At 40.6% G+C, this 27,189-nt stretch overlaps 1 protein-coding gene across 3 annotated transcripts in view; it reads right to left on the bottom strand.

Annotated features, from left to right (window-relative positions):
* The window catches only part of Plppr5 (phospholipid phosphatase related 5), a 125,935-nt gene extending 100,708 nt beyond the window's left edge, over positions 1-25,227 (bottom strand). For 2 of the 3 annotated variants that reach the window (XM_087624849.1, XM_087624850.1), the window contains exon 1: positions 24,348-25,227. In XM_087624849.1, the coding sequence (XP_087480975.1) occupies positions 24,348-24,584 (237 nt within the window). In that variant the 5' untranslated portion in view covers positions 24,585-25,227. 3 annotated transcript variants of the gene reach the window in all.
* Between the last annotated feature and the right edge of the window lie 1,962 nt (positions 25,228-27,189).

Below are 27,189 nucleotides of genomic sequence, written 5' to 3'. Positions count from 1 at the left end.
AGCGTAGGAGAAGCCTACTGAACAGATATGAAGAACTTTTATTTATTTAACCATTGATGAAAAATGCATGAATTTGAAGTCCACTGCCTCTTCAAGTTTACAAAATTTCTAAGCTATTTCTCCATTTCTCCATTCTTCGGGGTTCTGGCTGACATCTCCAATATTTGAACATTTGTTGGAAAAAGATACTAAAAAATCTGAGTTATTGGATTTTCAGTAGGAAATCAATCTACCCAGCCCAACCCTTCAAATTCTTCAGAACACTTGAACATAAATAATCTTAGAGTCTGCTTGGCTGCTGGCAAGTCCTATTGCCAGCTGTCAAAATATTTATAGTTCTGATATTTTAACTCTTAGCCAGAGTGCTGATGAGAACATAAAATTGCATATCTAGGCCCTCTGGCTTGATTTCCATAACTGCTCAGCAGTACCCAAAGATAGCTGGAGAAGCAAATTCCTTTGACCCTTCTTTCTGCTTCCTTTAGAAACAGAAGTGTTTCTAATATCTTATTGTGAGTGTAACTAGTTCTAATTTTTCCTCATGTTGACACTGAGTGCTAAGTCTCTCATGCCTTCCATCCTGCTCCCTGGTGACAGTATAACAGAAGGCTCCCCTGCAGACCGTGACACTAACTGTCGTCCCAGAGCCCAACAACTGCCCATAATTCTCTGCTTTCAACTTTGTGTTAATCTTAAGGGTCTTACACAGTGTTGGACCTGAACCTACATATTAGAAAGAGTCTTCCTCCTAAACTTGAGAACACTCCCACTTGGTAAGATTTCCTCAGAGCTACAGAACATTTCAAAAATGACAGTTTTCTGACCCCATGCTTATCCCATTTCACAGTTGACAGACATGGGAAATTTGTGGTTCAATACCAAAAGATAGTTATAACAGAAATTTGAAATCATGCAAACACTTGAGTCCTGGGACTAAAATACTTGGCAAAGTTTTCTCTCAAAAATCACTGGGAAAGATTCCATGTAATGAGCAATTCTGCGCATAGTTTGTTGGCCAGCAATTTTAGATGAATATTAAAATCCCAAGCAAGTTTTCTTTTAAAACCTTAATTTTAATTTCTCCATATTAGCTTAAAATTAACTTAAAGTACTGCTACAATGAACCTACTTGTAATATTGAACATTCATTTGAAAAGTTTAGTTAGCATACATTTTTAATAATTCATGATACCACTTGAATAGTGAAGTAAATTAAAATTTTTAAAAATTCTTAAAAGTAGCAAAACTAAATCTCTACTGAATAATCATGCATAAACCTCAAAGTTGCTTCTAGTTGACATTATTATTATTTTCATAAAGAATGATATTTACCTCTCTTCTTCCAAAAGCCCTGGTTCTGTTCAGTTGTTAGCCCTCTCAGGAAGAAATGAGCCTTTAAGAGGCTAGGGCTACTTTCAACCCCAAAGTATAAATAAATTGTCAATCCCAATCACCCTGTGTACTCAACTGACAGTGTCTAAGACTTGAGCTGTGAAAAAATCTGGGTCAATGAGGCAGAAGATGTCTACTAGAGATGGGTGCTTCTAAAACAGGGCTTCTTGCTTATAAACATCCCTGAGTCCAGGAACTGTTAATTTCACTGGATATCATCATGCCTGGGGTTGGTTTCCAGGATAATCAATTGTTCAATCATGAAGAAAGCCACTTACAATTGAGAAGGCACATATTCCAGGTCTGGGGGATGGGTGGGGTGGGAACATCCTTGTGGAGATGGGGGGTGGGGGAGGAGGTATGGGATGTAGAACAGTCGGAAGGTGGACTGGGAGGGGAATAAAATCTGGATTGTAGGTTTGGTGATTTAGCTCAGTGGTAGAGTGCTTGCCTAGCAAGCTCAAGGTCCTGGGTTCGGGCCCCAGCTCTGAAAAAAAAGAAAAGAAAAAAAATCTGGATTGTAAAAATAAATAAAAATTTTTTTGGAAGAGAAGGCACATATTATTGACATATTCAGAGATGGGGCACCTGGGCTACTCCTCTAATAGTCAACACTGAATTAATCATCATGGAGACATATTGATTCAATTGTATATGACCTCATACAGCTTCTTGCTCTTTAAGTGGTTAAGATAAAGTTTGCTAATGTTTGGAAATGAAGCCAATTAAATTGATACAAACAGTATGGATCTAAACTTGTAAAGTACTGTAAAGATAAAATTTAACATATATTATATATAACTGTTGTAGATACAAAATATTTTATGTCATCTCTCCTGAACTTACATTAAAACTGCATCTGAACCAATGAGATTCTGTTAAACAATGCAGAGAAGAATCTACACTATCCTGGCAATGCAGCTGCCAATGGCCTAGAGTACCCAGCTATCAAGCACTGTGTTACAGCAAGGGCTGGTACAAACTGAAAAGTCCCGAAGAATAATAAGAATGTGAGTGGATTTTGAGGTCTCAAAACCCCTGTCCCATACACATACAAAAGAATGGAGAGGGCTCAATTAATACATTTTATAAGGATTACACATTTGAATTATGTTGGGGATATATATGGCTAGTAGTAAATATTTATGTAAATTTATATTACTTTTCATTTTTGATAGGACAAAATTTAAATACAATTTCCATTTTTATATTTATTTCATTGGATATTTTCTGTATTTACATTTCTTTTTTTTTTCTTTTTTTCCGGAGCTGGGGACCAAACCCAGGGCCTTGTGCTCCCTAGGCAAGGGCTCTACTGCTGAGCTAAATCCCTAACCCCTGTATTTACATTTCTAATGTTATCCCCTTTCTTTCCCTCTCCCATCACCCATCCCTCCTCCCCCTGCTTCTATGAGGATGCTCCCACTCCCACCTCCCTACTCCCACCTCAAAGCCCTAGCATTCCCTTATACTGAGAAAATGAGCCTTCACAGGGCCAAGGGCTTTTCCTCCTACTGATGCCAGACAAGGCCGTCCTCTGCTCCATATGCAGCTGGAGCCATGGGTCCTGCCATGTGTACTCATTGGTTGCTGGTTTAGTCCCTGGGAGCTCTGGGGGGAGGGAAGGTCTGTTTTGTTGATATTGTTATTTTTCCTATAGTTGCAAACCCCTTCAGCTCCTTCAGTCCTTTGTCTAATTCCTCCATTGGGGTCATCATGCTTGGTCCGATAGTTAGCTGCAAGCATCCTCATCTGTATCAGTAAGGCTCAGGCAAAGCCTCTCAGGAGACATCTATATACTTTCACTGGGCCTTAGGGTCTGGATGAAAAAATCTTTTGACCTATCTGAAGCTATGAATAATGGCATGGAGACCATGATTATTAAAACTATTTAAGATTTTAGAAAGATTCAGATCTCAGGAGAGAGCTGCATTGATGTCATGGATAGACCTTTTGAAGTTTTATTTAGCATGCAGATCTGATCAATTTTCTAAGAATGTACAGATACGAAATTAAATCTAGAGAAAGCTTTGAAAAAACCAACCATTATGTGCCCTCATTATAGTGTCTTGATCTTTAAAAGGTAAAATACCCCATGGTAGTTAGTTCATGAAGCTACTGGGCATATATCTATCTATAGATAGTTTAAATACAAACCCAATAAATTAGATGCTCCAAGAGGGATTTCTAATGAACTGTCTTGACGTCACTCATGTTCCTGAATTAGATCCTACTCTCATATGTCAATCACATCTGACAACTAATCTGTAGCAATCACTTTATCATCCATTACCCTTATGTAGTTTAAAATGAGCTCACAGAATTTGCGCATTGAGCTAAATTTTAATACCTTCCTACCTAAAGCCAATGTTATTAATATTTCTTTGTGTATGTATTAGCATTTCTAGGGTTTCTAACCTCTTTTATCTTGACTATATTTTTTTCTACCACAGAGGATTTACAAATGACCTTTTTATGCCCTGAGTTATTTGAATACAAGAAGTTCAATAAATTCTTCTTTATGAGTTATTTCCACTTGTATACCTCTTCATCTTGACATTATTTAAACATACTTTCTTTCTGGTCTATTTTTAACTAGTTTGTTTTCCCTATAAGGCTTTTAATTAATCTCTGGTATTTGTCGGAGATGAAGATTTATCCTTTGGTTTATAGTGGACCTGTTAATGAAGGCTCTCACAGAATATTCACATTTTATGATACGTTGCACACATACATACATACATACATACATACATACATAATATGCACATACACTGATGCACAGACTTGCACACACATACACACACACATACACACACACATACACACACACACACACTCACACACACACCTCAGTGTAGAGCTTTAAGGAAGGTTTAGTAAAGCAGTCATACAAATCAGTCACCAAAGAAAAGAAACCATAAAGGCACCCTTTCAAACTACAGACCTCTGATGGTATAGCTATAAAATAGATCATTAATGTGACTTACATAAGCCCTATAAAATCTGCATATTTCTCCAACTTTCGCTTGTCAATAGTTTCAGTTCCTATAACAATGTCCAAACTGACTACATTACAATGATGACTTTCTGATGTTTGATTTTAATCTTTGCACCACTGAAACTCTGACCCTTACCTGGTATGGAGATGACATCGATCAACTTACTTCTGAAGAAAAATAGAAAAGAGGAAGGGGGAAACAGGAAAGAAAGATGGAGATGTAGGAGGGAGAGAGTGGAGGATGGACAGGGAGAAAGGAAGATGTAGGAGAGAAAGAATGAAGGACGGACAGGGAGAAAGGAAGGTGTAGGAGGGTGGAGTGGAGGGTGGACAGGGAGAAAGGAAGGTAAGAAGGTGAGGAAAAAGGAAGGAAGGGAGGAAGGAGTGGATGTAAGAAGAATTAAAACCATTTCATAAATTGTGTTATTAGATATGCTGCATGGAAGATCCAACCAGGGCAATGTATATTAGTATCATTGCCATGCGATATATTATATATATATAAAATATATATTATATATATATTATACAACACCAGTGGCAGACTCTTTTGTCTTGTTCCACACAACCACATCCAGACTACACATCTGGGAGGAAAACTTATCAAAGCACAGCCTCAGCATTGCTTTGATGAATTTTCCTCCTAGATGTCAGGCACCAGGAAGCCTCTTCTTCCACAGTATTATTAGCATCCACAAGTTCTAAATTTTACCATCTGTATTATTTCTACTCATTTTCTATCCACTATAAACTGAGAGGAATTTAGAAAAATCATAATTAATAAAAAGTACAAAATAGTATTTAAATATGACCACATTTAAGACAGTACTCTGAAGAGGGGTTACTATCGAATTTTCTATCATCCTCGTTCTACTTAATGCTCTTAATTTTCTCCAAATTCAAAATTGCCATAATACATAAACTAATATGGTTGATTATTTCAGCTCAATTTTATATTGGTTCATTGGATGAATATGTTTCTGTCTGCAAAACTAGTACCTCTTACTTTGTAAGTGCCATGCCATTCACCGACATCTTAGTTCTTTGATTTTCGTGGTGAATTGTGATTCCTTACTCTAACTTTCTCCACTATTGTTGGTCTGAGGTTTCTGTGGAAACCTCAAATACACATTAATCGCTGCTCTATTCCTGTGTTTGAGACTTTTTAGTCTCACACAAATTTCACAAAGTATTAAAATCAAATGGACTAAGTGGAACACAGACACTCCTCCCTTTCAAACCCAACAGTGGAGCCCAGAATGTGTGCTAGAGAGTCATGGGAAACAGTGGGTTAAAGAACCAATGGTTTCCAGTTCAAATTACTTAACACTGTGCAAATTACTTAGTGGTTGGGTTGCTGTTTCTTCTTCTGAATAGGAAGAGTGTGAGTAAAGAAACAGAAACAGAAAATGGCATAGCTGTGGTAAGAATTCAATCTCCTCTTCCATTAGCGTCTTCCAAAGTAGGAGCTCATATACAATGAGCATCCACTATAAGGAGACTGGGAAGCAAAGAGTCCAGTGACTGATGAGCCCCACGACCCATTGCATTAATTAATAGAACATCCAACATCAAACCCAGCCACATCTGATTTTTAATCTGCCCTCACACATATTAGTTCTCATTTTATCTCCACCAAACCAAAATATACCCAACAAGGTAACCCAAAATATCCTCTAGTTACGTGTATATCTTCCTGGGCTACCACAGCACATCCTTTCATTCTGGTTTATAAAGGAAGTGGGGGTGCATCTTGAGTATTCTCCTTGGTACTGAAATAAGGTTTGGAAATGCTCTTTGTGAGATTATGTGTAAATTTACCTGTACACTTCAAGAACTGTTAGCGTTCCTGGGGTGGATAAAAGAAAATCTCTCTTCCCCTTTCCTTACTGATAAATACCTGACAAAGGTTTGAAATACCAGAAATAAGTTCTCATCTAAACTTTGCAATTATTTTGTCTACATGACTGTATAACTCGAATTTTTTTCAGCCATGATTTTATCATCTGTAAATGGCTGTGATACCTATGTCATAGAATCACTGAGGTAGTCTCTGAGTAGTAGAGTGCCATAAAAGTGGCTGACCTGGGGCTACCACCATAGCTTATCTGTTAAGAGTGTTCTTGCAGAGGACCAGAATTCAGTTCCCAAATCCCCATCAGGAAGCTCATGAGTTCACAACCAACCACCTGTAACTCCAGTTTTAGGAGATCCAATGCCTTCTTCTGGCCTCCACGGATACCCATATGCATGTGTGCATATTAACACACACACACACACACACACACACACACACACACACACACACTTTTAAAGTGCCAAATTTTTTAAATTGGAGAGTCTTTATTATTGCTAGTCTCATTATCACATTGTCATAGTCTACATGAATGCCAGGATGAACGGCATGGAGCTTCTAGACTAAAACCTGCAAGTCCAGAAGGTTATATCCACACAGAAGCTTCCTTAATCCAATTATATCCTATCTTTTGTTTTAAACATTACATGGATTCTATTCCAACTCATAGGTTGCAGAATACTGCTTCCCAGGAAGAGTTTCTGGCCTATGATAGCTGATAGTCCTGATATGGGCTATCAGATCCTATATCCCAGAATGCATACCTGGGACCTCATCTCACAACCTGTCACTTTGACTCCCATTCTGATCAACCTTTTCTTATTCTAGATGCTCCTTCCATTCCCTAGCTCCTTCTGTCCTCCACGTGGACTTGCTCTGCTCTCCCTCTCAGAGTTCCATTTCTAGCTTCTATCCCTTCTTTGGCCCTGGGACAGCACTGGTATCTGATACGGTGTGACTCCATGTTAGGGTTACTTCCTAAAAGCCCACTTGCCCAAGCGGCCAAGCTTGTCTTGGCTCACCTATTCCCCAGTTCACCAGAGGTTCCCTCTGCTTTTTTGATCAAATTTATCTTGAGCACCAGGACTGTTATATGCCCCTTTAATTACAAAACAAAACCAAAAACAAAAACCCAGAAACAATGTATTCTGTCTGAATCGTCTGTCTCTTTTCTCCCATGCTCAGGTTTTTGGACTTGGACTGCTGATACTGCCAAACCGTTTTGCTGCTTCAGATCCTTATGGTCCGTTCTCATCAGCATGCCATGGACCTGACTGCTTTTACAAGCATCCTTTGCAAACCTTTACGCATTTCCCCTTTCCGACTCCTTTCAGCTCTCCCTTCTAAGTGGAAGAAGCCAATACATCAGTACATTCTCGCCATAAAGGCTGTGCAAATCTAATGAATCTAATCAAAGACGTTCATGAAAAGCTGGTTTTTATGTGCTCTTTGAAGCTGTCCCATGAATAGAAATCTTAATTAGACGACCAAATTTAAGACAGTGGACCTTGCAAGAAAGCCAAACATGCTTAATTCTTGATACTGTAAACTAAAAAAAAAAAATCTGCATTTCACCTACCCAGGACACTGCCGCTCTAGTTCATAAATATGTCAAAGTCTTCAAGAAAGAATTTTAGTATTAAGCCTCAAATTGCTACAGCAGTGTGGAAATGTGTACAGTTCACTTTCATTTTCAATTCCTTTTTTTTTTTTTTCGGAGCTGGGGACCGAACCCAGGGCCTTGCGCTTGCTAGGCAAGCGCTCTACCACTGAGCTAAATCCCCAACCCCTCATTTTCAATTCCTAATGAGATGATTGACGACAGTTAATACAGATGAGCACACTTGTGCAATTTGGGAAAATTTGAGTTGAGATAAATTAATAATTTACAGAAGCAAAGCAGCAGTAACATGACTGCAACAATTTAAACTTTAATCATTGATTTTCAGCATAACCTTTAAGATTGTACAAATATTTACTTTTTAGCCTTAGCGTTGTCCTGTTGAAAAGAATTAGTCAAAAATTATATATATATATGTATATGTATATATATATATAATAAAAGTTAACTTCTTACTAACTAATTTTATTTTGCAGCTGTAATTATAGTTGGTAAGGAAAAACATTATTTCTAAAACAATTTTGACACATGAGACCCATGTGCTAAATATTGCTCTAGATTCCTTAAAACTCTAAACCGATATTTTTATTTTTCTTGATAGTTTACTAAATTAAATGATTCACCGACATAGAATTACTTTTGGATGGCAGGTAGGCCAAGAAGATTAAATGAGATTGTTGGACAAAAATATGCAGTATAGCTCATCTCTTCAAGTTAGTGATGGACTGTGGACTTCACTGTGATTGGAATGTAGTATGCACTAAAACCCGTTCTATGTAGTTATACAGTCCTTTAATGTTGTAGATGATTTCCCTCTCCAGTCTTGCATAATTCCCTCGGCCTACCAAACTCCCTGACCTGAGTGGCTGCACACACTGTCTTCTTTGAATCTTCTTTACTTCATTCCTTAAGTAGTTATCATATCCTCTGCTTTAATGGTTCCACTTTCTACCCCCTCACCTCTTTGCCCTCCTACACTATTGCTTATTCCTCTGTCAAGACCAGTTAAGATATCCTAGGCCAGGGTATTTTGTGTTTAAAAATCTAAAATCCATTTATCACACATAAAACACCTTCGTCCCAGGAAGGACCCAATAGTTTTTCTTTCAGTGACTACAAGGGGGAGGGGGATATATTTGAGTACCACATCATGTTCTATGACAGGATGTTAGCCCACTGTTTCATGTGCACCTATTTGAGAAAGTGGAGAGCTAATTTTCTCACACTTGGTATTTCAGTCTAATCAGGAAGTCCTGAGTTTCAGTGAGAGAATCCATAAACAATAAAATGGTAATTTCATGTTCCCAGCTCTGCCTGAGTTAATTGACATTGTGAGTGATTTGCTTGCCCATGCAACACTGAGTCCTTCTCTCCTTGTTAATGTCATTCTCTAAAGTACCACTAATTTTTTTATCGCTCTCGAAGGAAAGAAACTCTCCTCAAAAATAGTTGCACGTACTGAGTCTAGTGTTTCATCTTAATATATGATCACTAATAAAAATGTACAAAGCCTGTTTCAGAGACCCTGGGTGACTCTAAATGACTGACTCATCTCATTTAGGAACTCTGCCAGCCATCTGAATGCAGCGTCAGAACACCATCAGAAAGTTTTCTAGGGGGGCTGCAGAGGTGACTCAGTCAGCAAAATACGTGTAGCACAAGGATAAAGATGTGAGTTCAAATACATAGCACTCATAAAAAATGTGGGGGCAATGATGCACACCTGCAATCATCAGAGCTACCTAGGAAGAGAAGCAAAGGCTCTTTGAGCTCGCTGGCCAGTTAGCGTAGCTGAATGGACGAACCCTAGGTTCAGGGATAGACTTTATCTCAAAAGCTAAGGTGGAAACCGATTGAGACAGACACCTGCCAACAACCTCTAACTTCCACGTGCACATGAATCCCATACATATGTGTGCAGATGCACAAAGTTTTCTAATTTGGTCACACATAACAACTTTATATTTAAGATGATTGAATTGATGAACTGGAAGAATGACAATAAAGTGATCTTAGGTAACTCTGTGTGTGTGTGTGTGTGTGTGTGTGTGTGTGTGTGTGTGTGTGTGTGTATGTGTGTGTGTACACAAAATCTAGGAATCTAACACATGCATGCTAAGCAAGCACTAACCCTACTAGTAAGCAACATTTCCTGCACCTCAGGGTTAGTTAAGAAGAAAACTTAAAGGGGTTGGGGATTTAGCTCAGTGATAGAGCGCTTGCCTAGCAAGCTCAAGGCCCTGGATTCGGTCCTCAGCTCTGCAAAAGAAGAAGAAGAAGAAGAAGAAGAAGAAGAAGAAGAAGAAGAAGAAGAAGAAGAAGAAGAAGAAGAAGAAGAAGAAGAAGAAGAAGAAGAAGAAGAAGAAGAAGAAGAAGAAGAAGAAAAGAAGAAGAAAAGAAGAAGAGGAGGAGGAGGAGGAGGAGAAGGAGGAGGAGGAGGAGGAGGAGGAAGAGGAAGAGGAGGAAGAAGAAAACTTAAGTATGTTAAAATACATAAACTATCACACTTGATTTTTTAAAAAGGACAGCTACAACAAAAACTCTTGTAGTGGCAGTTTAAACTTCTAAAAGTATGTGTTAAATATAATTTTAAACATGAAAAAGAAATAGTGATTATAGAGCAGAATGATAATGATGCCAAGGGTTTGTAAATGAAAAATTAGAGACATTAGAAATATTCTTCACCTAAAGTATGTGAGGTTTACTTTGAAGTACATTTTGCATAACTTTGATTAAATGAAAAGATAAATGAATACACATAGGAAAATATTTCAAATTCATGCCTGTAAAACACAGCAAATCATTAACTATATGGAGCTTGGAAAAATAATTTGGGCTTGATACCTTAAGTTTCTATGAGTGGATAATGCTCTTAAGTACATTTTATCATAATATGGCATGCACTCAAGTATATTAATAAGATTAAACAAGAATGTCCTAAGATTAATAAAGGGGCTTACAGTTGATCAAGGTGCAGTGAGTGAGTACCTGTGATGTACTCAGCCCTAGGTGGGATATCTACATGACCACACCCACAAAGCTCAGGAGGACTTCCGGGAATCACTGTCAACTGGACATGTCAGAGGCACAGCAGCTGTGGTTATATTTACAAGATCTGAACAAGATCAAACCAGTCATCATTCCAAAATGAGTATGGAGGGACACCCAAGATCCCATCCATCGGTGATGAGCAATTGGCAGTTGAGAGTTACTAGTTGTTTTAATTCAGAAGTATGGCCCCTGGGATGCTGCACATGTTCCAGAAGAATCCCAACATCTATGTGCATACAAGCAGCAATAATTGGACTCAACTGGACACAAAAGGCATAAAGACGGTAGAGTTGGGAGAGGGGCTTACTGGGCATGTCTGGGAGGAACTGGGTATGTGGGGATAAAGTATTTGTCTATGAAATTCTTAAACATTTTAACACAAAAAATGAAATAAAAAGATTTCTAATTTTTATTACTTACTTCTATTATCTTAAAATACACAAATTATTTATGACTGTCATTTGAAAGGTAGGTGGTGTACGTGAAGCAAATATATTTATAACACATACTTGTTACTTTATAGGAATTTACAACCTTTGACAGCCAACAAGTTTTTATGCGACTAACACAATGTGTAACCAGCCATGTGGTCATGTAATATATTGTATGTTGTATACTCAATTAAGTGTTTTATTAGCCATCTGATTCCAAGATGGCAAATTCAATTATAAAGATTTGCCTGAGCCTCAAGCTTCAAGTGTGGGAATGCAAGAAGTCAGGAATTTCGAGAGGAGATTATGAATCTATTCCTTTTATAAATGAAGTAGCTGACCAGAAGAAGCTTCTATGCCTCTACATATTAGCCAAAGGCTAATAGATTCATGAACAAAATTGTATACTAGGTGGGAAATTTCCCATTCTACTTGCCTAGGGGTGAAAGTACTCCTGAGGCACACTGTCAGTGATAAATGCAAGAACATACTACATCTCATGCATCTCAATTGTGGGCAGCCACTGGAACAGTATAGCACATTTAAAGCCATGGCCATCTGAGGACTTCTCAGATTCCTGAAAGGCAGGCAAACTGAGAAATGACTTCAAATATTGGGAAGCCATGGAAGCAGGTCCATTTGTCTTCAATGGGTTAAGAGAGGTCAGGGAGCAGAGGATTCAGTGGGACACACTACTTCATCTTAAAATGAAATATACTTATTGGCAGCCTTGTTCTATACACAGAAAGGGCTGCCCGAGGCGTCAAGGAATCAGTTTTGTGCCCAGGTGAAGCTCAAGCCTTTCCAACCATGATAGGTGGTGATGCATAGGCTAGAAAAAAAATGGCCTGATTTCAAGGAAGAGAAGATGGTCAGCAGCAAAGGAAGGGGAGTGAGGTTCCTGAGTGGCAGACAAAGGAATTGCTCTTTTTATTGCTTCTTGTTTTCTCCCAAGTAACCCATTCTGGACTCATAAGACCCTTTATCTTTAATAAAGACTGTAAAGACAAAAGAGAAAGAATGATCATATGTAAAAAAGGAAAGGATAGAGACAACAAACACGACAAACACAAGTTGACTTCAAACATTGAGAAAAGAGATAGCAGAGGGATGGCCCTAATTTAAGCTGCCCAAATTAAGGATGAGGTATGCAAATGTATGGAAATGAAGAAAGGGGAGATTACCATGAGCTCAGCATCACAGAGAACTGCCTTTGAGTCTCAGATGGATCCCAGGAAAGGGACAAAGACTGGAAAAGGGTTGTGGCTATTACTGTCAGACCAGCACTAAGAACCATGTGTCCTTTAAAAAAAAATGGGAGTTTAAAATATGCAATATAATGTCTGTGCTTCTATGTGTATACAATTGAATAATATTCCCAACATCTTATCCCAAACTCGATGGTAAAGACAATGTCTTAGTTGTATCTGATATTCTCTATGATAATGGTTTGGCTATTAATGTTAGAACCACAATGTATAGTTTAAAATGTGTACTTCAAAACTGAACGGATAGATTCTTTTCAGCTTCCTGTCAAACTCTAAATGTGGCTTCCCTTTTGGCTAAAAGTAGATGATATTACAAAGAGAAAAAAATGTTATGGAGCCAACACTGACTTGGGGTTCAAATGTTATTATTCATTCATTTAGTGTGTATTAGTGTGTGTGTGTGTGTGTGTGTGTGTGTGTGTTATGTGTGTCTGAAGAGGTGTGCTCAACCATGTGTGAAGGCCAGAGGTTTGTCTCTGATTTTTCTTCTATTGCTGTCTACCTTGGTTTTTGAGCCAGCGTTTATCAAGACACCTTGAGATTACTATATTAATTATGCTTCCTGGCATAAGTTAGAAGCTCCTAGGATCTACCTATATCCAGGTGTAAAGCACTGGGGTTGTAGACACACACACACCACCACCACCACCACCACCGCCACCACCACCATGCCAAATATTTTTACATGGCTGTTTGGGATCAGAATGTGGGTCCTTGTGCATGTGCAGCCAGCAGTATGGTCATAGAACAATTTTGGGGTCAGCATTACATATCATAAGAAAAAAATGACATCATTAACACACACAGTCCATTTTCCTTTCCTAAATAACACTGCAAAACAGAGAGATCTTCCACGGGTAGCCTTTACTCTTTCAGGAGATAAAAGAATAGGAGACAGATAAAAGGATAGGAGAAGCATCTGATTGAGGGAACTCACTTCTATGCTGTGTGTCTTAGGTTAGTTTTTTACTCTTTCTGAGCCGTGATGTTCTCATGTATAACCCCAATGTTGAGAAGAAGGCTAAATGAGTACATGTGTAGTACTTGCAAGAATACTCAATGGGCCGTCAGTGTTCTAAACACATTAACTGCCTGTGCAATCTGCTCATTAGCTGAATGGACTTGAACATGTTACTTTTTCTCTTGGCCACTCATTAGAAAATTAAGAGACAAAGAAAGAGGATCCCTAAGTTCTTCTTTCATAACTGAAGAGGTCTAGCTATGAGGATGCATGTTCTATGATTTGACACTGGATTTACAAACCTCAAAAAAAAAAAAAACCGCAATGCCAGAAAGAGACTGATTGTATCGTGTGAATAAAAGCATCTTCTAGAGCCTGATATCTGTATTCCAGACTATTCCCAGAAAAACAAGGGGACCCCAAGTAACCATGTGATGAGAAACCAGGAAAAAAGAGGAAACAGACGTCCCTTTGTAAAAGACTAAGAGGAGTGTCACGTAGTTATGACTAAGTCTCTTCATTCATTTTAGTAACTGAGCAAATACTGCTCAGGCACATGGGAAGGAAGAGGTCATTGTCACCAACCCAAAGATGCTGTTTTGTCCTTTCAATGAAAAATGTCAAGGGTTCATTTGAAATTCCAAGATGAATCCCCAGGTGCAGCATCTCTCAGAGACTGCTCCGGCTCAGAGTCTGTGAGAGCGTGATGTCCTGCTTTGATGAGGTCTCTGGAAATACAAGATGCTTCTATGTACCCCGGCTGAGAGGGTGTTGAGTCCAAAATGGAGATTTCAACAAAGTCCAGTTTCTGCCGTCACTACTGAGTGCATGAGAAGCCCATAGAGGTTTGGGCTGTACCTACACAGTCTGACTTCTATTAATTAATTCGACAATATGCGGATATGTATGCAATGCTTTGGCTTCAGTCCCCTACAATGTTTCAACTATTGCCAAAATTGCTTTGGAATATAGGTGAGATTTTAGTCTCCGTTTCGGGTAGCTGCAACAACTAATTTAACCCCTTCCAGCCTTCACTTCAAAATAAGCTGTCCGTGAAAGCTCTTCACCACACATTTGTTCAGAGCAAGAAAATCTGACGAGAGAGGGGAAGCAGAGACTGGCTGAACAGAAGGAACTTTTCATAGCCCTGCTTTCTATCACTCCATTTGCACTTGTTTTAGAACTCACCTGACTGTGCCAAACACGATGTACATTCTCAGGAAATAAAGGAGCATTTCATAGGCTAGCAAACTATGAAAGTGACTGTCAGAGGTATCTGAAGTATATATGTTCAAGAAATCATGGTTTAAAGAAGAATCAGTCCCTTAGCTATGATGTCTGCAAATGACCTTTGCATGATGTGTGTGATATGCATGAGTACATGTAAACTTACTGATGCTTGGCTTCCAGGGATAAGGATAATGTGTTGAAGGCTTTGGTCCCTGACGCTGCAGTGTACAGAGCTGGGCTTTAGGAAAGGACTGGATCAGGGGTGCTCTGAGTTCACTGGAAAACTAATCCATTGATAAAGCAATACCTAAATGGCTTCTTGGAGGAGGGCTTTGTTATACATGCAAACACTGTTTCTTTGCTGCCTGGCCAATGTGAGGTAAATTGTTTTGTCCCTTCATGTACTTGGATTTTGACAAACTGCTTCCCTTACACAAGGCCCAGAAGCCAAGAATCTCCGGACTGAAACCATGAATCACATTGAACCCTTTCTTCCTTTTATGATAATCATCCTAGGTACATTGTCACAGTGACAGAAAATTAAAACAGGTCTTATTATTTCAAGGAATCTGCCAAAGCCTCATTGTTATCTGAATGTTAATTAAAGTGATTTAATTAGCAACAAGAACAGAAATAAAAGGATTTTTCTATATTGATGGAAAAGAGTGATGTTTAATTATCATGATAAATTACTAAAAATGTCTATATATATATATCTGAAAGAAAAAATTTCAAGTGACGTGAATGGGATTATATTCCAATACCTGAATGACAAAGGATTAAGATGCGGGTGTGGTCTATAGCCTATTCCATGATAGTTGAATTTTGATTAATACAGAAGAACCCAAGTATTATTGGTTTTCACTATGTCAGTCCAATGACACAAATCCTACCTTGACTGTGCTGACCCTTCAAACGGCTTTTCATTATTCTAAAACATCTCTGTGGATAAAGAGCCGAGGCTTCATGAAACTTAAAAGTCATTTGGTCACTTCTGCCTACGGCAATGGAACGCTATTAAATAACAAGGCTCAGCAGAATTCGGCCCAATATTTGAATTAGTATTCATTATGATGTCATCGCACAACCTCAGTGAGTGCCCTGGTAGCTTATTTATAAAAAAAAAATCTAGACATCCAGCAAAACAAAACTGAATGAAGTAAATTTACAAGATTCTGACTCAGAAAATCTCAAGTCTAATGATGGAAATATGAATAATAATGCATTAAAATTCACAGTACGAAATTATTTGAATGCCATAATTCATATCCAACTTGTAGAATCCAAGAGATCCAAGCCAGGTGATTACTGATTGGATTACAAAGAATGCTCTGGGAAGCTGGTTTGGAGCTGGAAAAAAGCATGAGAGAAGTGAGACGAGGGAGATAAAACTGGATTTATACAGACTAACCAATGTATTCAATGTCAAACACATTTTCATACACACACACACTCACAGATGCACACATGTTCGCTCTGTATGAAATATGTACACAAAATTTTCATAAATTTTAATGTACATGTATTGAAAAAATCTAAAATTTCTGTTTTTAATCCCTTCAAAAATGGTAATTTTGCTGACAGGGATTCTCAAACTACATCTGTCATAATAAGACTAAAAAAGTAACCAGGCTGTTGAGTGAAGACTGGCATTTCTCAGAAATAGTTCAAATAGTACTGATATAATTCCATTTTACATATTTTAAAAGATCATTCATCCAAATAACGTCCCATGAAGTTTCCACGCCTGTTGAAAGGATTTTCCCAACTCTGTGCAATGACACCTGCTGTGACATCATGTAAGCGAGAACGGAGATCTCAGGAAACCAAGTCCTACCGACCAGTGTGATGACGTTAGGAATAAAGAGTTTATATCTTTGAACATCAATTTTAAACTCCCCTTTCCAAGGATTAGGGTTTTTTTTTTCAATTTTTGTTAACTGAGACTTGATTAACGTGCAAAGAGTACATTGATATTAACTCAATATGCTTTAACACTTCTGTGTGCTAGGAAGGCAGTTGTTTACACTGTGAATCAAACGAGTGGCCCACTCTATGGAGCTACCAGAGTCCTGGACTTGACGTAATAGGTTCAGATTTTCAATGTGTCATTTACCGACTAAAGCAAATTGCTAGAGCTCTCTTGAGGTGTGCGCACTATCTGAAAGAATGAATGTGAGCAATAAATAGCTTACTTCATTTATTCAGAAATGATTAAGCCTGTGTGAAGTTATTTTACTCAGTGCTATCAATAAGACGAGCTGGCGTTTGTGGTGGAAAAACAGCTCCCGCCACCTGAACACTGAGCACAGCCTGGTTTTACTTGGTGTAAGAGATCACTGCTAAGTATTCTTACGTCTGCTTTATAGAGAAGAGAACTGAAGCTGAGAGGTAAATTTTACTCATAGGGTCTGAATTGTTGAAGAGTAGGAGTTGTTTCATTCTTTGCAGAAGTCTGGTTAATAGCACTGTGCTGACTGCATGGTAGCTGCCTTGCTATCATTGAGAAAGTCTACAGATTTCTGCTTGATGGGGTAAGCACTCCCCAAAACAATATCCACTTTGAATTACAGATATGACCAAGATGATTCGTAATAACAATCCTAAAAATACTTAATTGCTGAAGTATTTCAGAAAACAGCATGGCACACTAGAGTAGCAATCTGAATAATGAGTCAGACCCATATCTTCATATGCCATCTCTTTACCTGTGCCAGTCTTTGTATAGGAAAATCAGTGAAGAGAGTGCAAAAGTCCTACATGTTTTTCTGGATGAAGGACACATGCATAGTCTATCAAAATAGAGCTACAGATACAGACTAGGTGGCTACACAGCGTGTGTGACATGTTCTCACTGTCTCTTCCTTGCGTTTATGAAGTGACGTTGTCTACTTTCTTTCTTGTCCATTTGCTATTTGTCAAAGCTCCGAAAGGCACAGAGGAGTAAGCCCATGTGTTTCAGCTGTTGTAACTGTCTCAAAGAAACAACAGGGATGACTTGGGGATGAGAGGTAGCAGGAGGGGAGGGAGGGAGGAAAGAGAGGGAGCAGAAGGTAGAAAAAGAGAAGGAGGCAGGAGACATCTAGCCGAGTGTCTGCTTTCTGCCACTATTTCCTTGTCGGTATGAAAAGAAGTGGTGATGACTGAAATAAGGAGGGACAAAGAGAAATTTCTAGAAATAGAAAGGGAAGGAAAGACAAAGAAAGGGGGAGGGGCATCTGTGTGAATGGATGTGAGTGCTTATTTCTAAGGCACAAAACCCACAGACCCTCCCTGCAAAAGTAGTTTATTTAGGGAATTTTAATAATATATCTTAAACTTTGCTTGTGTATATATACACATACATTCAATTTCCGTGCATTCATGGCATTGCAAAGCTCTAGCACTGAGGCTTCCTTATTTTAAGAAATAGGCTACACCACAGACTGCCAATCTAGAAGGAGACTGTGGATCTCCACAAATGTGGGTGCCTGCAGCCCCTGCTCTATGTGTGCACTGCAGAGATAACAGCGAGGCTTCAAACCAGAACAACAAACCTCTGACTCCCTTCTGTTACCACCCACCTCTCTGCAACACTTCCAAGCTGAACAGGAAACAAAGCAACTCCCTACATCACACATGGAGACCATTCTGCACGGCAGAAGCACACGGTTTACCATCGAACCAGGAAAACTAAAATCCAGGACAAAAGGTTTGAGAAAAATGTTGACTTTCTTGGAAGGAATCACTATGACTAAAAAAATCTTAACAGACGAGTCAGCGTGTCAGGAGTGATGGTTTTACTAGGAGAGGTAAATCCTTAGGAGTTGGAGAATGCCACAGTCATTGTAAGACTCTGAATTAGTCCACCTATCTTCCTTGCATACCAGTCACTTTCATAACTATACTATGGAAAATGAGCTGTATTAATGAATTTAAATAATCAAATTCTGATAATGTTCCCTTACTGGACATCTTTATAGCCATTGATAAAATGGCTGTAAGGATGGGATATATGTGACTGGAGAGGGCCCTGTCACTGTGGCACTGAATAAAGCAGCACATGAGGTATAGAGGGCTGCTGCCCATTACTTATGCATATTAACTGATTTTACATCCACAATAACCTGACAAGGCTAATTTTCCCATCACTTCCATCTTATCATGTAAGAAACACAGACATAGAGATACGCATGCTCAAGTTGCTACCACTGCAAAATGGCGGACTAGACTTCAACCCAAGCAGGAGAATTCAGAATCTGAACTTCTGCATTTAACAGCTCTCCAAGAGTTAAATGTGGTTTGGGGTTATTTGGCTCACTTTGTTTGGTTGGGTATTGTTGTTGTTGTTTCTATTTCTCATTTTAATTCAGATAAGATCTCACTAGGTATCCTGGGCTAGCCTTCCACTCCCTATGTAGAACAGGCTGACCTAGAACTCACACAGATCTACCTGCCTTTTGGGGATTCACAGGCATAAGCCATTCTGTCCATCTGGAAATTGTGAATTTTTTTTTTAAAAAAAATCTCTGGTTTATGAAATAAGAGAATTTGGTTTTAGCAGCTGGCTAATTAGTAGGAGAAGCCAGACTCATCTAACTCCTCTGTGCTGCTTTTGCAGCACAGCACAGATGTGGTCTTTCAAGGCCAAGCTTTATAAAAGAAAGAACCTTGAGTAGAAAATTATTGTCTGTTATCTTCTGACTCCACTGCACTTGGAATGAAGCTGCGGGCATATCTCTCAAATCCCGAGTCTCAGGGGCTAGTGCTAACCCTCCTAGGAATAGAGTTCTAAAACATTACCTGGATGTGTCCCAACCTTCAAACCAGCTCGCTCTGCCCTGGTGGCCACGCTGGTTAATGCCTCATTGTTTGTTTCAACTCTTGATTCTGAAATGGATAGTCTACGGTCATCTCTGTCACATCAACTATGGTGCACAGAAATCTAAAGATGGACAGACACATCTTGGTAGCCAGCAAGTCCAAATTTAGGAATCAAAGGCCATTCTAACCACCAGTTCTTTGAGCAAAAAGCAAGGTCGCCTATTATGTATATATCCATATGTAGTTGAAAATCTGCTTTAAGAAATGCTATATGGGCCAATCTATTTAACATCATTTTCAAAGCATCTATAAGTCATGTCATCTTTGTGAATGAAATCAAAGTTCTAGTGCTTTTCTTGAAAGCACTATTGAAATAATATCACATGATCCAGCCATGGAGGTTAAAATTATCTTTGGTACCTATTTTGGTAATAGAAAAACCCTAGATTTCCGTCTGTCTGTCCTGATGGGTTCTGAAATACCACCCTTCAGACTATGCCTAATCTGCTGCTGATATACTAGGTGAAACTCCTAACTATGGCTTCAGCCTTTGTCTCCAACCATGTAACCCATTTCCCCTAACACGTGCCACTCTCATAAATAAGGTAGGCTGATAGTTGTTTGAAAAGGATGTTCTTTATTTTTTCGAATTCATGGGTTTGCCCACAGAAATGTTCCTGAAAAGTTTTCATTCCTCTATTAATTTCAACCCTTCCCTCAGGACACATCCCAAAGGGCTGGGACTGTGGCTCTGTAGCCCAGTACCTTCCTGGTACTCACACAAGTCTCCTGGTATCTGCACTGACAGGAATGAAATGAACAGAGCATTTCTCAAGTGCAGCCATTTTCATGAAGCCTTCCTTCACACCTCCAAAAGGAACTGATCCTGTCCTTCTCCATGCCACCAGAGGTCTAAAGGTACATCTGTCTTTTGTCTGTGTATATGAATTGATTTCCTTTCCTTTTTTTAGTGTCAGGGGCTAAATTGTCAGTGTTTTGTTAGTTTTTGTTTTGTGGATGCAGGGTCTTATTGTGTACCCAGGACTAATAACTCACCATGTAGTTCAGATTAACCTGACCTTGATAATCTTCCTGCCTTAGTCGCTGAGTGCTCCTACTACAGGTATGCACCACCATGCCCATCCACACACATACATTTTCACAATTATCGTGATTGTTAGTGTGTTTTTAATTTCTCAAATTGCACCATAAGCTACTTAAATGAGTAACTCTAGCTTATGTCTGAAATTATCCTTAGAGTGGCTACTCTAACGGCCAAATATTTAGGAATTCAAGAAATGTTTCCCCGTTTTGTATTTTATTATAATAATGATGGGCTAAGAACATACCTATTTAGTCCCTGGGTTCAATCCTCAGCATCATAAAAATACAACATACATGTCAGTGACCTGTGAGAAAATGTCAATCATGGGCCATGAAGGGTATTTGTATATAAATGATTTAATGTGCAAAATTCTATGACTGGAAGAATTGAGAATGAATAGACAATTTGTTTAAGTGTTCAAGGTTTCCAATCCTAAAATTCAGCCAGGTGCAGTCATTTGCCTGGAATCTCAATACCAAGTATCACAAGTCTCAGGCTACTCACTGTACACAGAATGAGTCCACCTTACTGCTCATAAGTAAATAGGCAAATGAATAAATGTAATGCAATTGATAAGGCATAGGCCTTTAAACCTTTGGACAAATAAAAAGTAATCCACAGGTTGAAATATTGAAGAGACTAACTTTTTGAGACCACTTTCCACATTAGGAACACATATAAACATCTAAGTTACAAACAAGTAACTATGAACCATAACAGTCAGAGTACATTAAATGTGACACAAGGGAAAGGTTTGAAACACTTAATTGGAGTAATTATTCATGAGCAGATTGAATTTATGTATTATAACAGAAAACGTGTAAGCCTAGGAGTTTGGTAGACTATAGACTAAGGTGAAAATAATTAGGGCATTGGGGCTACATTTAAACTTTGGTCCTTGAACTCAGCTCCTGCTTCTCAAATTTTCATGAGAGGGGTAGAGAGATGACTGTGTGGTTGAGAGCATGACCTGATCTTCAAAAGAACCTAGATTCAATTCGTGGCCGCTCATAAATGTTCGTAACTCCAGTCCCAGGGATCCAATACTTTTTTCTTGTCTCTTTGGACACCAGACATACATACAGGCAAAAGGCCCATATAAAGAAAATAATAAAATAAAAACAAGATGTTTTATCAAACATCTTGGTGGATCTCAGAGATGATGCAAGCATTAGTGGACTCCCATGCTGGTGTGTGGTGAATACATTCAAGTATCCAAAAGTAAAGTCTTAACTCCCCTGTGGTCAGGTATTGATGGTGTTGCTGCTATTCTCCGAGAAGAGGGGATGCTATGCTTAAGGCCATGTTCTGGGGGAGAATGAAGAAACAGAACTGCCACTGCTGTTTCGGCTTATCATGTAGTCACAGAATGTATCATTCCTAGGATTAGAAATGAAACGAAGTCCAGTCACCCAAAACTGGGCACTTCCATCCCTTCACATTGAGTCTTAAATCCATTCGTGTCTGAGATCTAATGGTCAAAAGAAGAGAGCTAAGTTGGAGCCTCTCTTTCACACATTTCTGTGTTTTGTGTCTCTGAATGCCAACCCAGCAGCCAGCTCCCGTCTTTCAGGGATGTTATTTGGTAGTAGCAGGAAAATGACACTTGGCACTATTGCTCTGGATATATGAACACCAGATAGATCTACCTGTCATTTGATGATGTTCCCAATCACGCCATGTTTCCTCTACTGTAAGGAGAGATAAGATCTCTTGGAAGACTGTTACTTAAAAGCACATGACTACAACAGTTCAGCTCTACTCGGTGACTAGCTCCCTTCCCCCTCTTAGGTTCTCCCTAGGTCTCCTCTAACCGAGGAGTCACCAAACTCTTGGGCCAATGTACCCTCAACTCTAAACTGGCACCTGCCACCAAGGAAAATGGTCCAAGTGCTATCTCATTGAAGACACTGAATGGCCATTATGGAAGTAAAAGTCACAGACATTATTGATTGTGGTTGCAAATAAATCAATGACCCAGAAGCAATCGTCATTTTCCTTTAAAAAATAAGAAAAAAAAATTCTCTGAGCTATTTAGTCTCCTAGAAAGCATGTGCCTGAAAGCTCAGAATCTGCAAAGTCAAAAAGTCCCCAGAAACTAGGCCAGCTTTTGCTCTGGCAACTTTTCAAACTGGGAGGGAGAAAACTGGAACTGGAAACTACATTGAGGGTTTCTGACACATTTTAGCAAACCCAGTGTCAAAAACAATAATAAAGTAAGGATTTCTAGACTAGGCATGCATCTCACTGGAGCCAAGGATGCAGTCATCTGTGTATGATAAACAGTTACTTTGAAACAAGCAAGAACTTGCTTTATTTGCACTATTCCAGTTTTGTGGTAAGAACTTTCCATTTTGAAATTTCTTACATCATGTCCCTGAAGAGGAGAGAAAAGACTTTTAAAAATGAACGCAGCAGATACACTCATTCACAATTAGGATTTCCAAGTTCAGCTATGGAAAATAAAAAGCTCAATTTCCCTTGCCTTCCCTTTCATTCTCTAACATCACTTCCTATTTCTTCTGTGGAGAGGGAGAAAGTGAGGGAAGAGGATGAAGCATCATGGGAAGGGAACCTCAGATATTTTGTCAATGTAAAGGAATCATAGTGAGGTTGGTCTCCAAAGAAACATCTCTCATCTGCTACAGAAATATCTTTGTATTGTGTTCATATATGTATACTGTGGTATAATTATTAGCTTAAAAGTTACATCCCTGTGTGCGACAGTATTCACTTACGTAGTCTCATCATGTCTCTGTCTTTGTCTCTCTCTGTGTGTCTGTCTCTGTCTCTGTCTGTCTCTGCCTCTGTCTCTCTCTCTGTCTCTGTCTCTCTCTCTCTCTACACACACACACACACACAGACACAGACACACACACACACACACACACACACACACACACACACACACACACACACACACACACGGAAGGGAGAGACAGAGACAGAGAGAAACTTTAAATTCAACCAGGAAGAGAGAAGGATGAGCTAGAGTAGTCCGAGGACTTTAAATCTAAAGTGCTCTTGTGATGCAGGCTCCTCGCTCCTGCTTTTCAGCAAAGCCCTGTTGCTGTAATCTTCATTTACAGATGCCCAAAGACATTTTTAGATACTTGTGAGCAGATCTTCAGCTTAATGTCCCTGTCTCTTTTAACCGGAGGGGAGGGAAAAGAGGCAGCTAAAACAGGAGCGTGTGCCCCAGCCTCAACTGACAGGAGTCGCTTCCCATCCCATCACCTGCCTCCTCTATCCCACCCCTAGCTGCTACCAAAATCCAGGACTAGGACAGGACCAGTTAGACAAGCCCACAGAATGGATAAAGTCTATTTGTCTTAGAGGCTCACCCCCTTCCTATCTCTGCCGCCCACCCAACACCTTCTGCAGGTCTATTCCCTGTCTTCGAGCCACCCAGCCCTGCAGGCTCAGCAGAGGGTGCAGGGGTGGTTTGGAGAGAGACAGGGGTGCTTTCTTCTCACCCACCCCCATTCTCGCCAGAAGAATGTCTTTTGGGGGAAGAGGGCTGCCACCAAGTTGGAGGAACTTAGGTGGTGAAAGCTGGTGTTCCCTGGTCCTCCTGGCGGAGCCTCAACCTGAAGAAGGCAAAAGAGGGTTAGCAGCCCGGGGCTTACCACGAGCACCGGGACGCCAGCGGCCAGCGAGTAGAGGAGCACCGGGGGCACCGCGCTGCTATCCTCTGGGCCCGGGTAGGGCTTGCGGTAGGCGCTGTCGTGGCAGAAGAATCCCTGCACGTTCACAGTGAACGTGTCGGTGTATTCGAAGTAGTAAGCCAGCATCACCGTCCCTGCCATGATCACCATCTGGAAATAAAGCATGCTGCTGATGAGCGCCGCGGGCAGCAGGGGCATGCACGCCTCCCGGCCAAGCCGAGCCAAGCGGGCGGCCGACGCGCCACAGGCCCCCTCCGGGTTCCGCCGAGGCACAGCCACCGGGGGCGCGGCAGCGGGGGCGGCGGCAGGCCGAGGTGGTGCGAGGCAGAGGCTGACAGCCGCCCAGGCAGAGGTGGAGGATGCGGCTGGGCTCCGGGATGCGCGGGCAGGATGCAGAGGAGGCGGCTACCCCCGGACGAGTCCCATCTGCCCTGCTCGCCCCCTGCCCGCTGCAAGCGCCGCCTGCCCGGCCGCGGGGTCGCGCGCAAGGGCGGGGAGTCCCCAGCCCCGGCAGGAGAGCATCCGCGACACCGCGGCACTGGGGTCAAACCCTCGGGCCGGCCCGAGGCAAGCGGCGTCGGTGGCACCTCGTCCCCTCGGAGGGCGGGCGGATGCTGTGGAGCTGCAGCAGCTCCCCGGCGAGGGTAAAATTCCAAATCTGAAGGGGAGGGGAGGCAGCAGAGATGGAGCTTCTAGAAACTCCCTTTCGAGGCACCAGCTGGGCTGTTTCAGACCTCCCGCACAGCGCCTGGGAAGATGGTGCAGGGACACATCTTCAGAGCGCAAAGCCCACCGGAGCGCAAAGTGTCCGGGTGGCGCCGCCAAACTGCAGCCTCTGTCTGCGCTCACAGCACTACCCGGACTCTGTGACCCCCCCCAGAGCTGGACAGCAGCCAGAGCAGTGTGGCTTCCAAGGCGATGGCAGAAATTATCTCAGAGGAGTTTAGATTCTGGGTGGCTTTGCCTCCTTTCCAGTTTCCCAAGGCTTTGTAAATAAACCAACAGATTCAAGGTTCCTAGCTTCAGAGACATCATCTTGGGCAAACCGGCTCTTTCCTGGTTGGTTCCACGTATAGCTTTTCTACTCTTCTCACTCTCCTCTGATTAGCTGCTTGGGAGATGAGGCATTGCAGATTCTTGGGACCCAGGGGTACCAGGCACCAGGGACAGGGAAAGAACTATGTGCTTCATCTTGCTAGTCAGAGAGTTCAGAGAATTGCAGGAATTCCACTGAGGTCAGGAGACCCACACAGACTCATAGTACAAGCATACAAAATGTAATCTCACGTAGGTATCCACGCATGTGCGTGTATATGTAAGTAGCTTGGGAGCTATCTGTATGCAGAGTTTGTCCTGCAATGACTCGTGAGCACTGCACACAAGCAGAATTTTCAAGTTACCCTGACCCTGCTCGCACCAACCAATCCACCAAGCAAGGGGAGAAAAAATAAAAAAAACAAACCTTAGGAGCTCTGCTCTTTTTGTTAGAATATGGAATTATTTACCAGATTTCTGCGGTATTCATACATTTTAATAGGTTATAATGTGATGGCTTTTGGAGGTGGGCCTTCATCATCAAGAAAATACAACATAAGCCAAAAACAACAACAGTTTTAATTAGGCAAATCACTGAATTTGAGGGTGGGATGGTAACACTGAATTTCTTGAATATTAAATAGCTGTGAGATGGACCACCATGTAATCACACATATCATTCAACAACTAATTATGTCAGAGCATGCTTGATAGATCGCTCTTAGTGATATGTGTGGCAGGCAGTTTTGGTCCGTGGTATGTGAGTGAGCTGCCATTGCGTGAAAATGTGGCCGCTCTGAAGATGCAGGATGTAAGACTTCATTCAGAAATTCATTCCAAGGCTGTAAAGAGGTATGAACTGCTCCTCTGGTTTCCTGATTTGGATACTCATTAACATTATCAACTTGGTAGATTTTCTTTTTTGTAAGCATGTTCACTGTTCAAGGTCTGGCCTTTGAAACATTTTATGGAAATGTGCATTCTGGTCAAAAAATTAAAAATATTTTGTGACCGCCCTAATGTGTACTGATTGCTTGTACTTCGAAGATAGCAAAGCCCTTGCTCTGTCTAACACTCTGTTGGCAGCGTGAAACATTGCAGGCATTGAGCAAATGTTTTTTTGGAAAAAATAGATAAATAAATAAAGAAGGAAGGAAGGAGGGAGGGAGGGAAGGAAGGAAGGAAGGAAGGAAGGAATGAAGGAAGGAAGGAAGGAAGGAAGGTGTTCACTATCCTACCAAACACATAGAGTGGCTTTGCCTGTCTAATGGCTAACCTTTCAGAGGGGTGTGATTCCCAGTCTTTATGCCCATATCCTGCCATAGTCACAGAGACAGAGAGAGACTAGGGTAAGCAGCAGCTGTGGCCCTGCCTGGGCTGGGGGCGAGCTCTGCCAATGAACTGCACTAGACACCTCGGCAAGAAGCAAGACTCCTTTGGGCTTCAGTTTCGTCTCTAGTTATTAGAGCTCTCCCCACTACTCAGCCCAAATCCACTCAACGAGGTCAACTGAAGAGGTAAGTTCTCCACAGTCTGCTGCACCAACCATGCAATGGTGTTTAAGTTGTTCTTAATTTTTTTTCTAAAAGTAAATATACTTAATGTACCTAGTGTAACTCAGGTTAATCCAAATTTGTTACCAGTTACCTGGTGCTCTTTTCCTGGAGCCGTAATGGACCTGGGTTTCTCTAGAAGCTTGTACTGTGCACAGTAAGACGATGTGTTTATTTTTTTAATTTATTTAATACTTAATAATAATTCATTGGTT

Source organism: Rattus norvegicus, chromosome 2, assembly GCF_021556685.1.
Source record: "Rattus norvegicus strain SHRSP/BbbUtx chromosome 2, alternate assembly SHRSP_T2T, whole genome shotgun sequence".
Lineage (NCBI taxonomy): Eukaryota > Metazoa > Chordata > Mammalia > Rodentia > Muridae > Rattus > Rattus norvegicus.
This window is presented reverse-complemented; position numbering and strand designations above follow the sequence as displayed.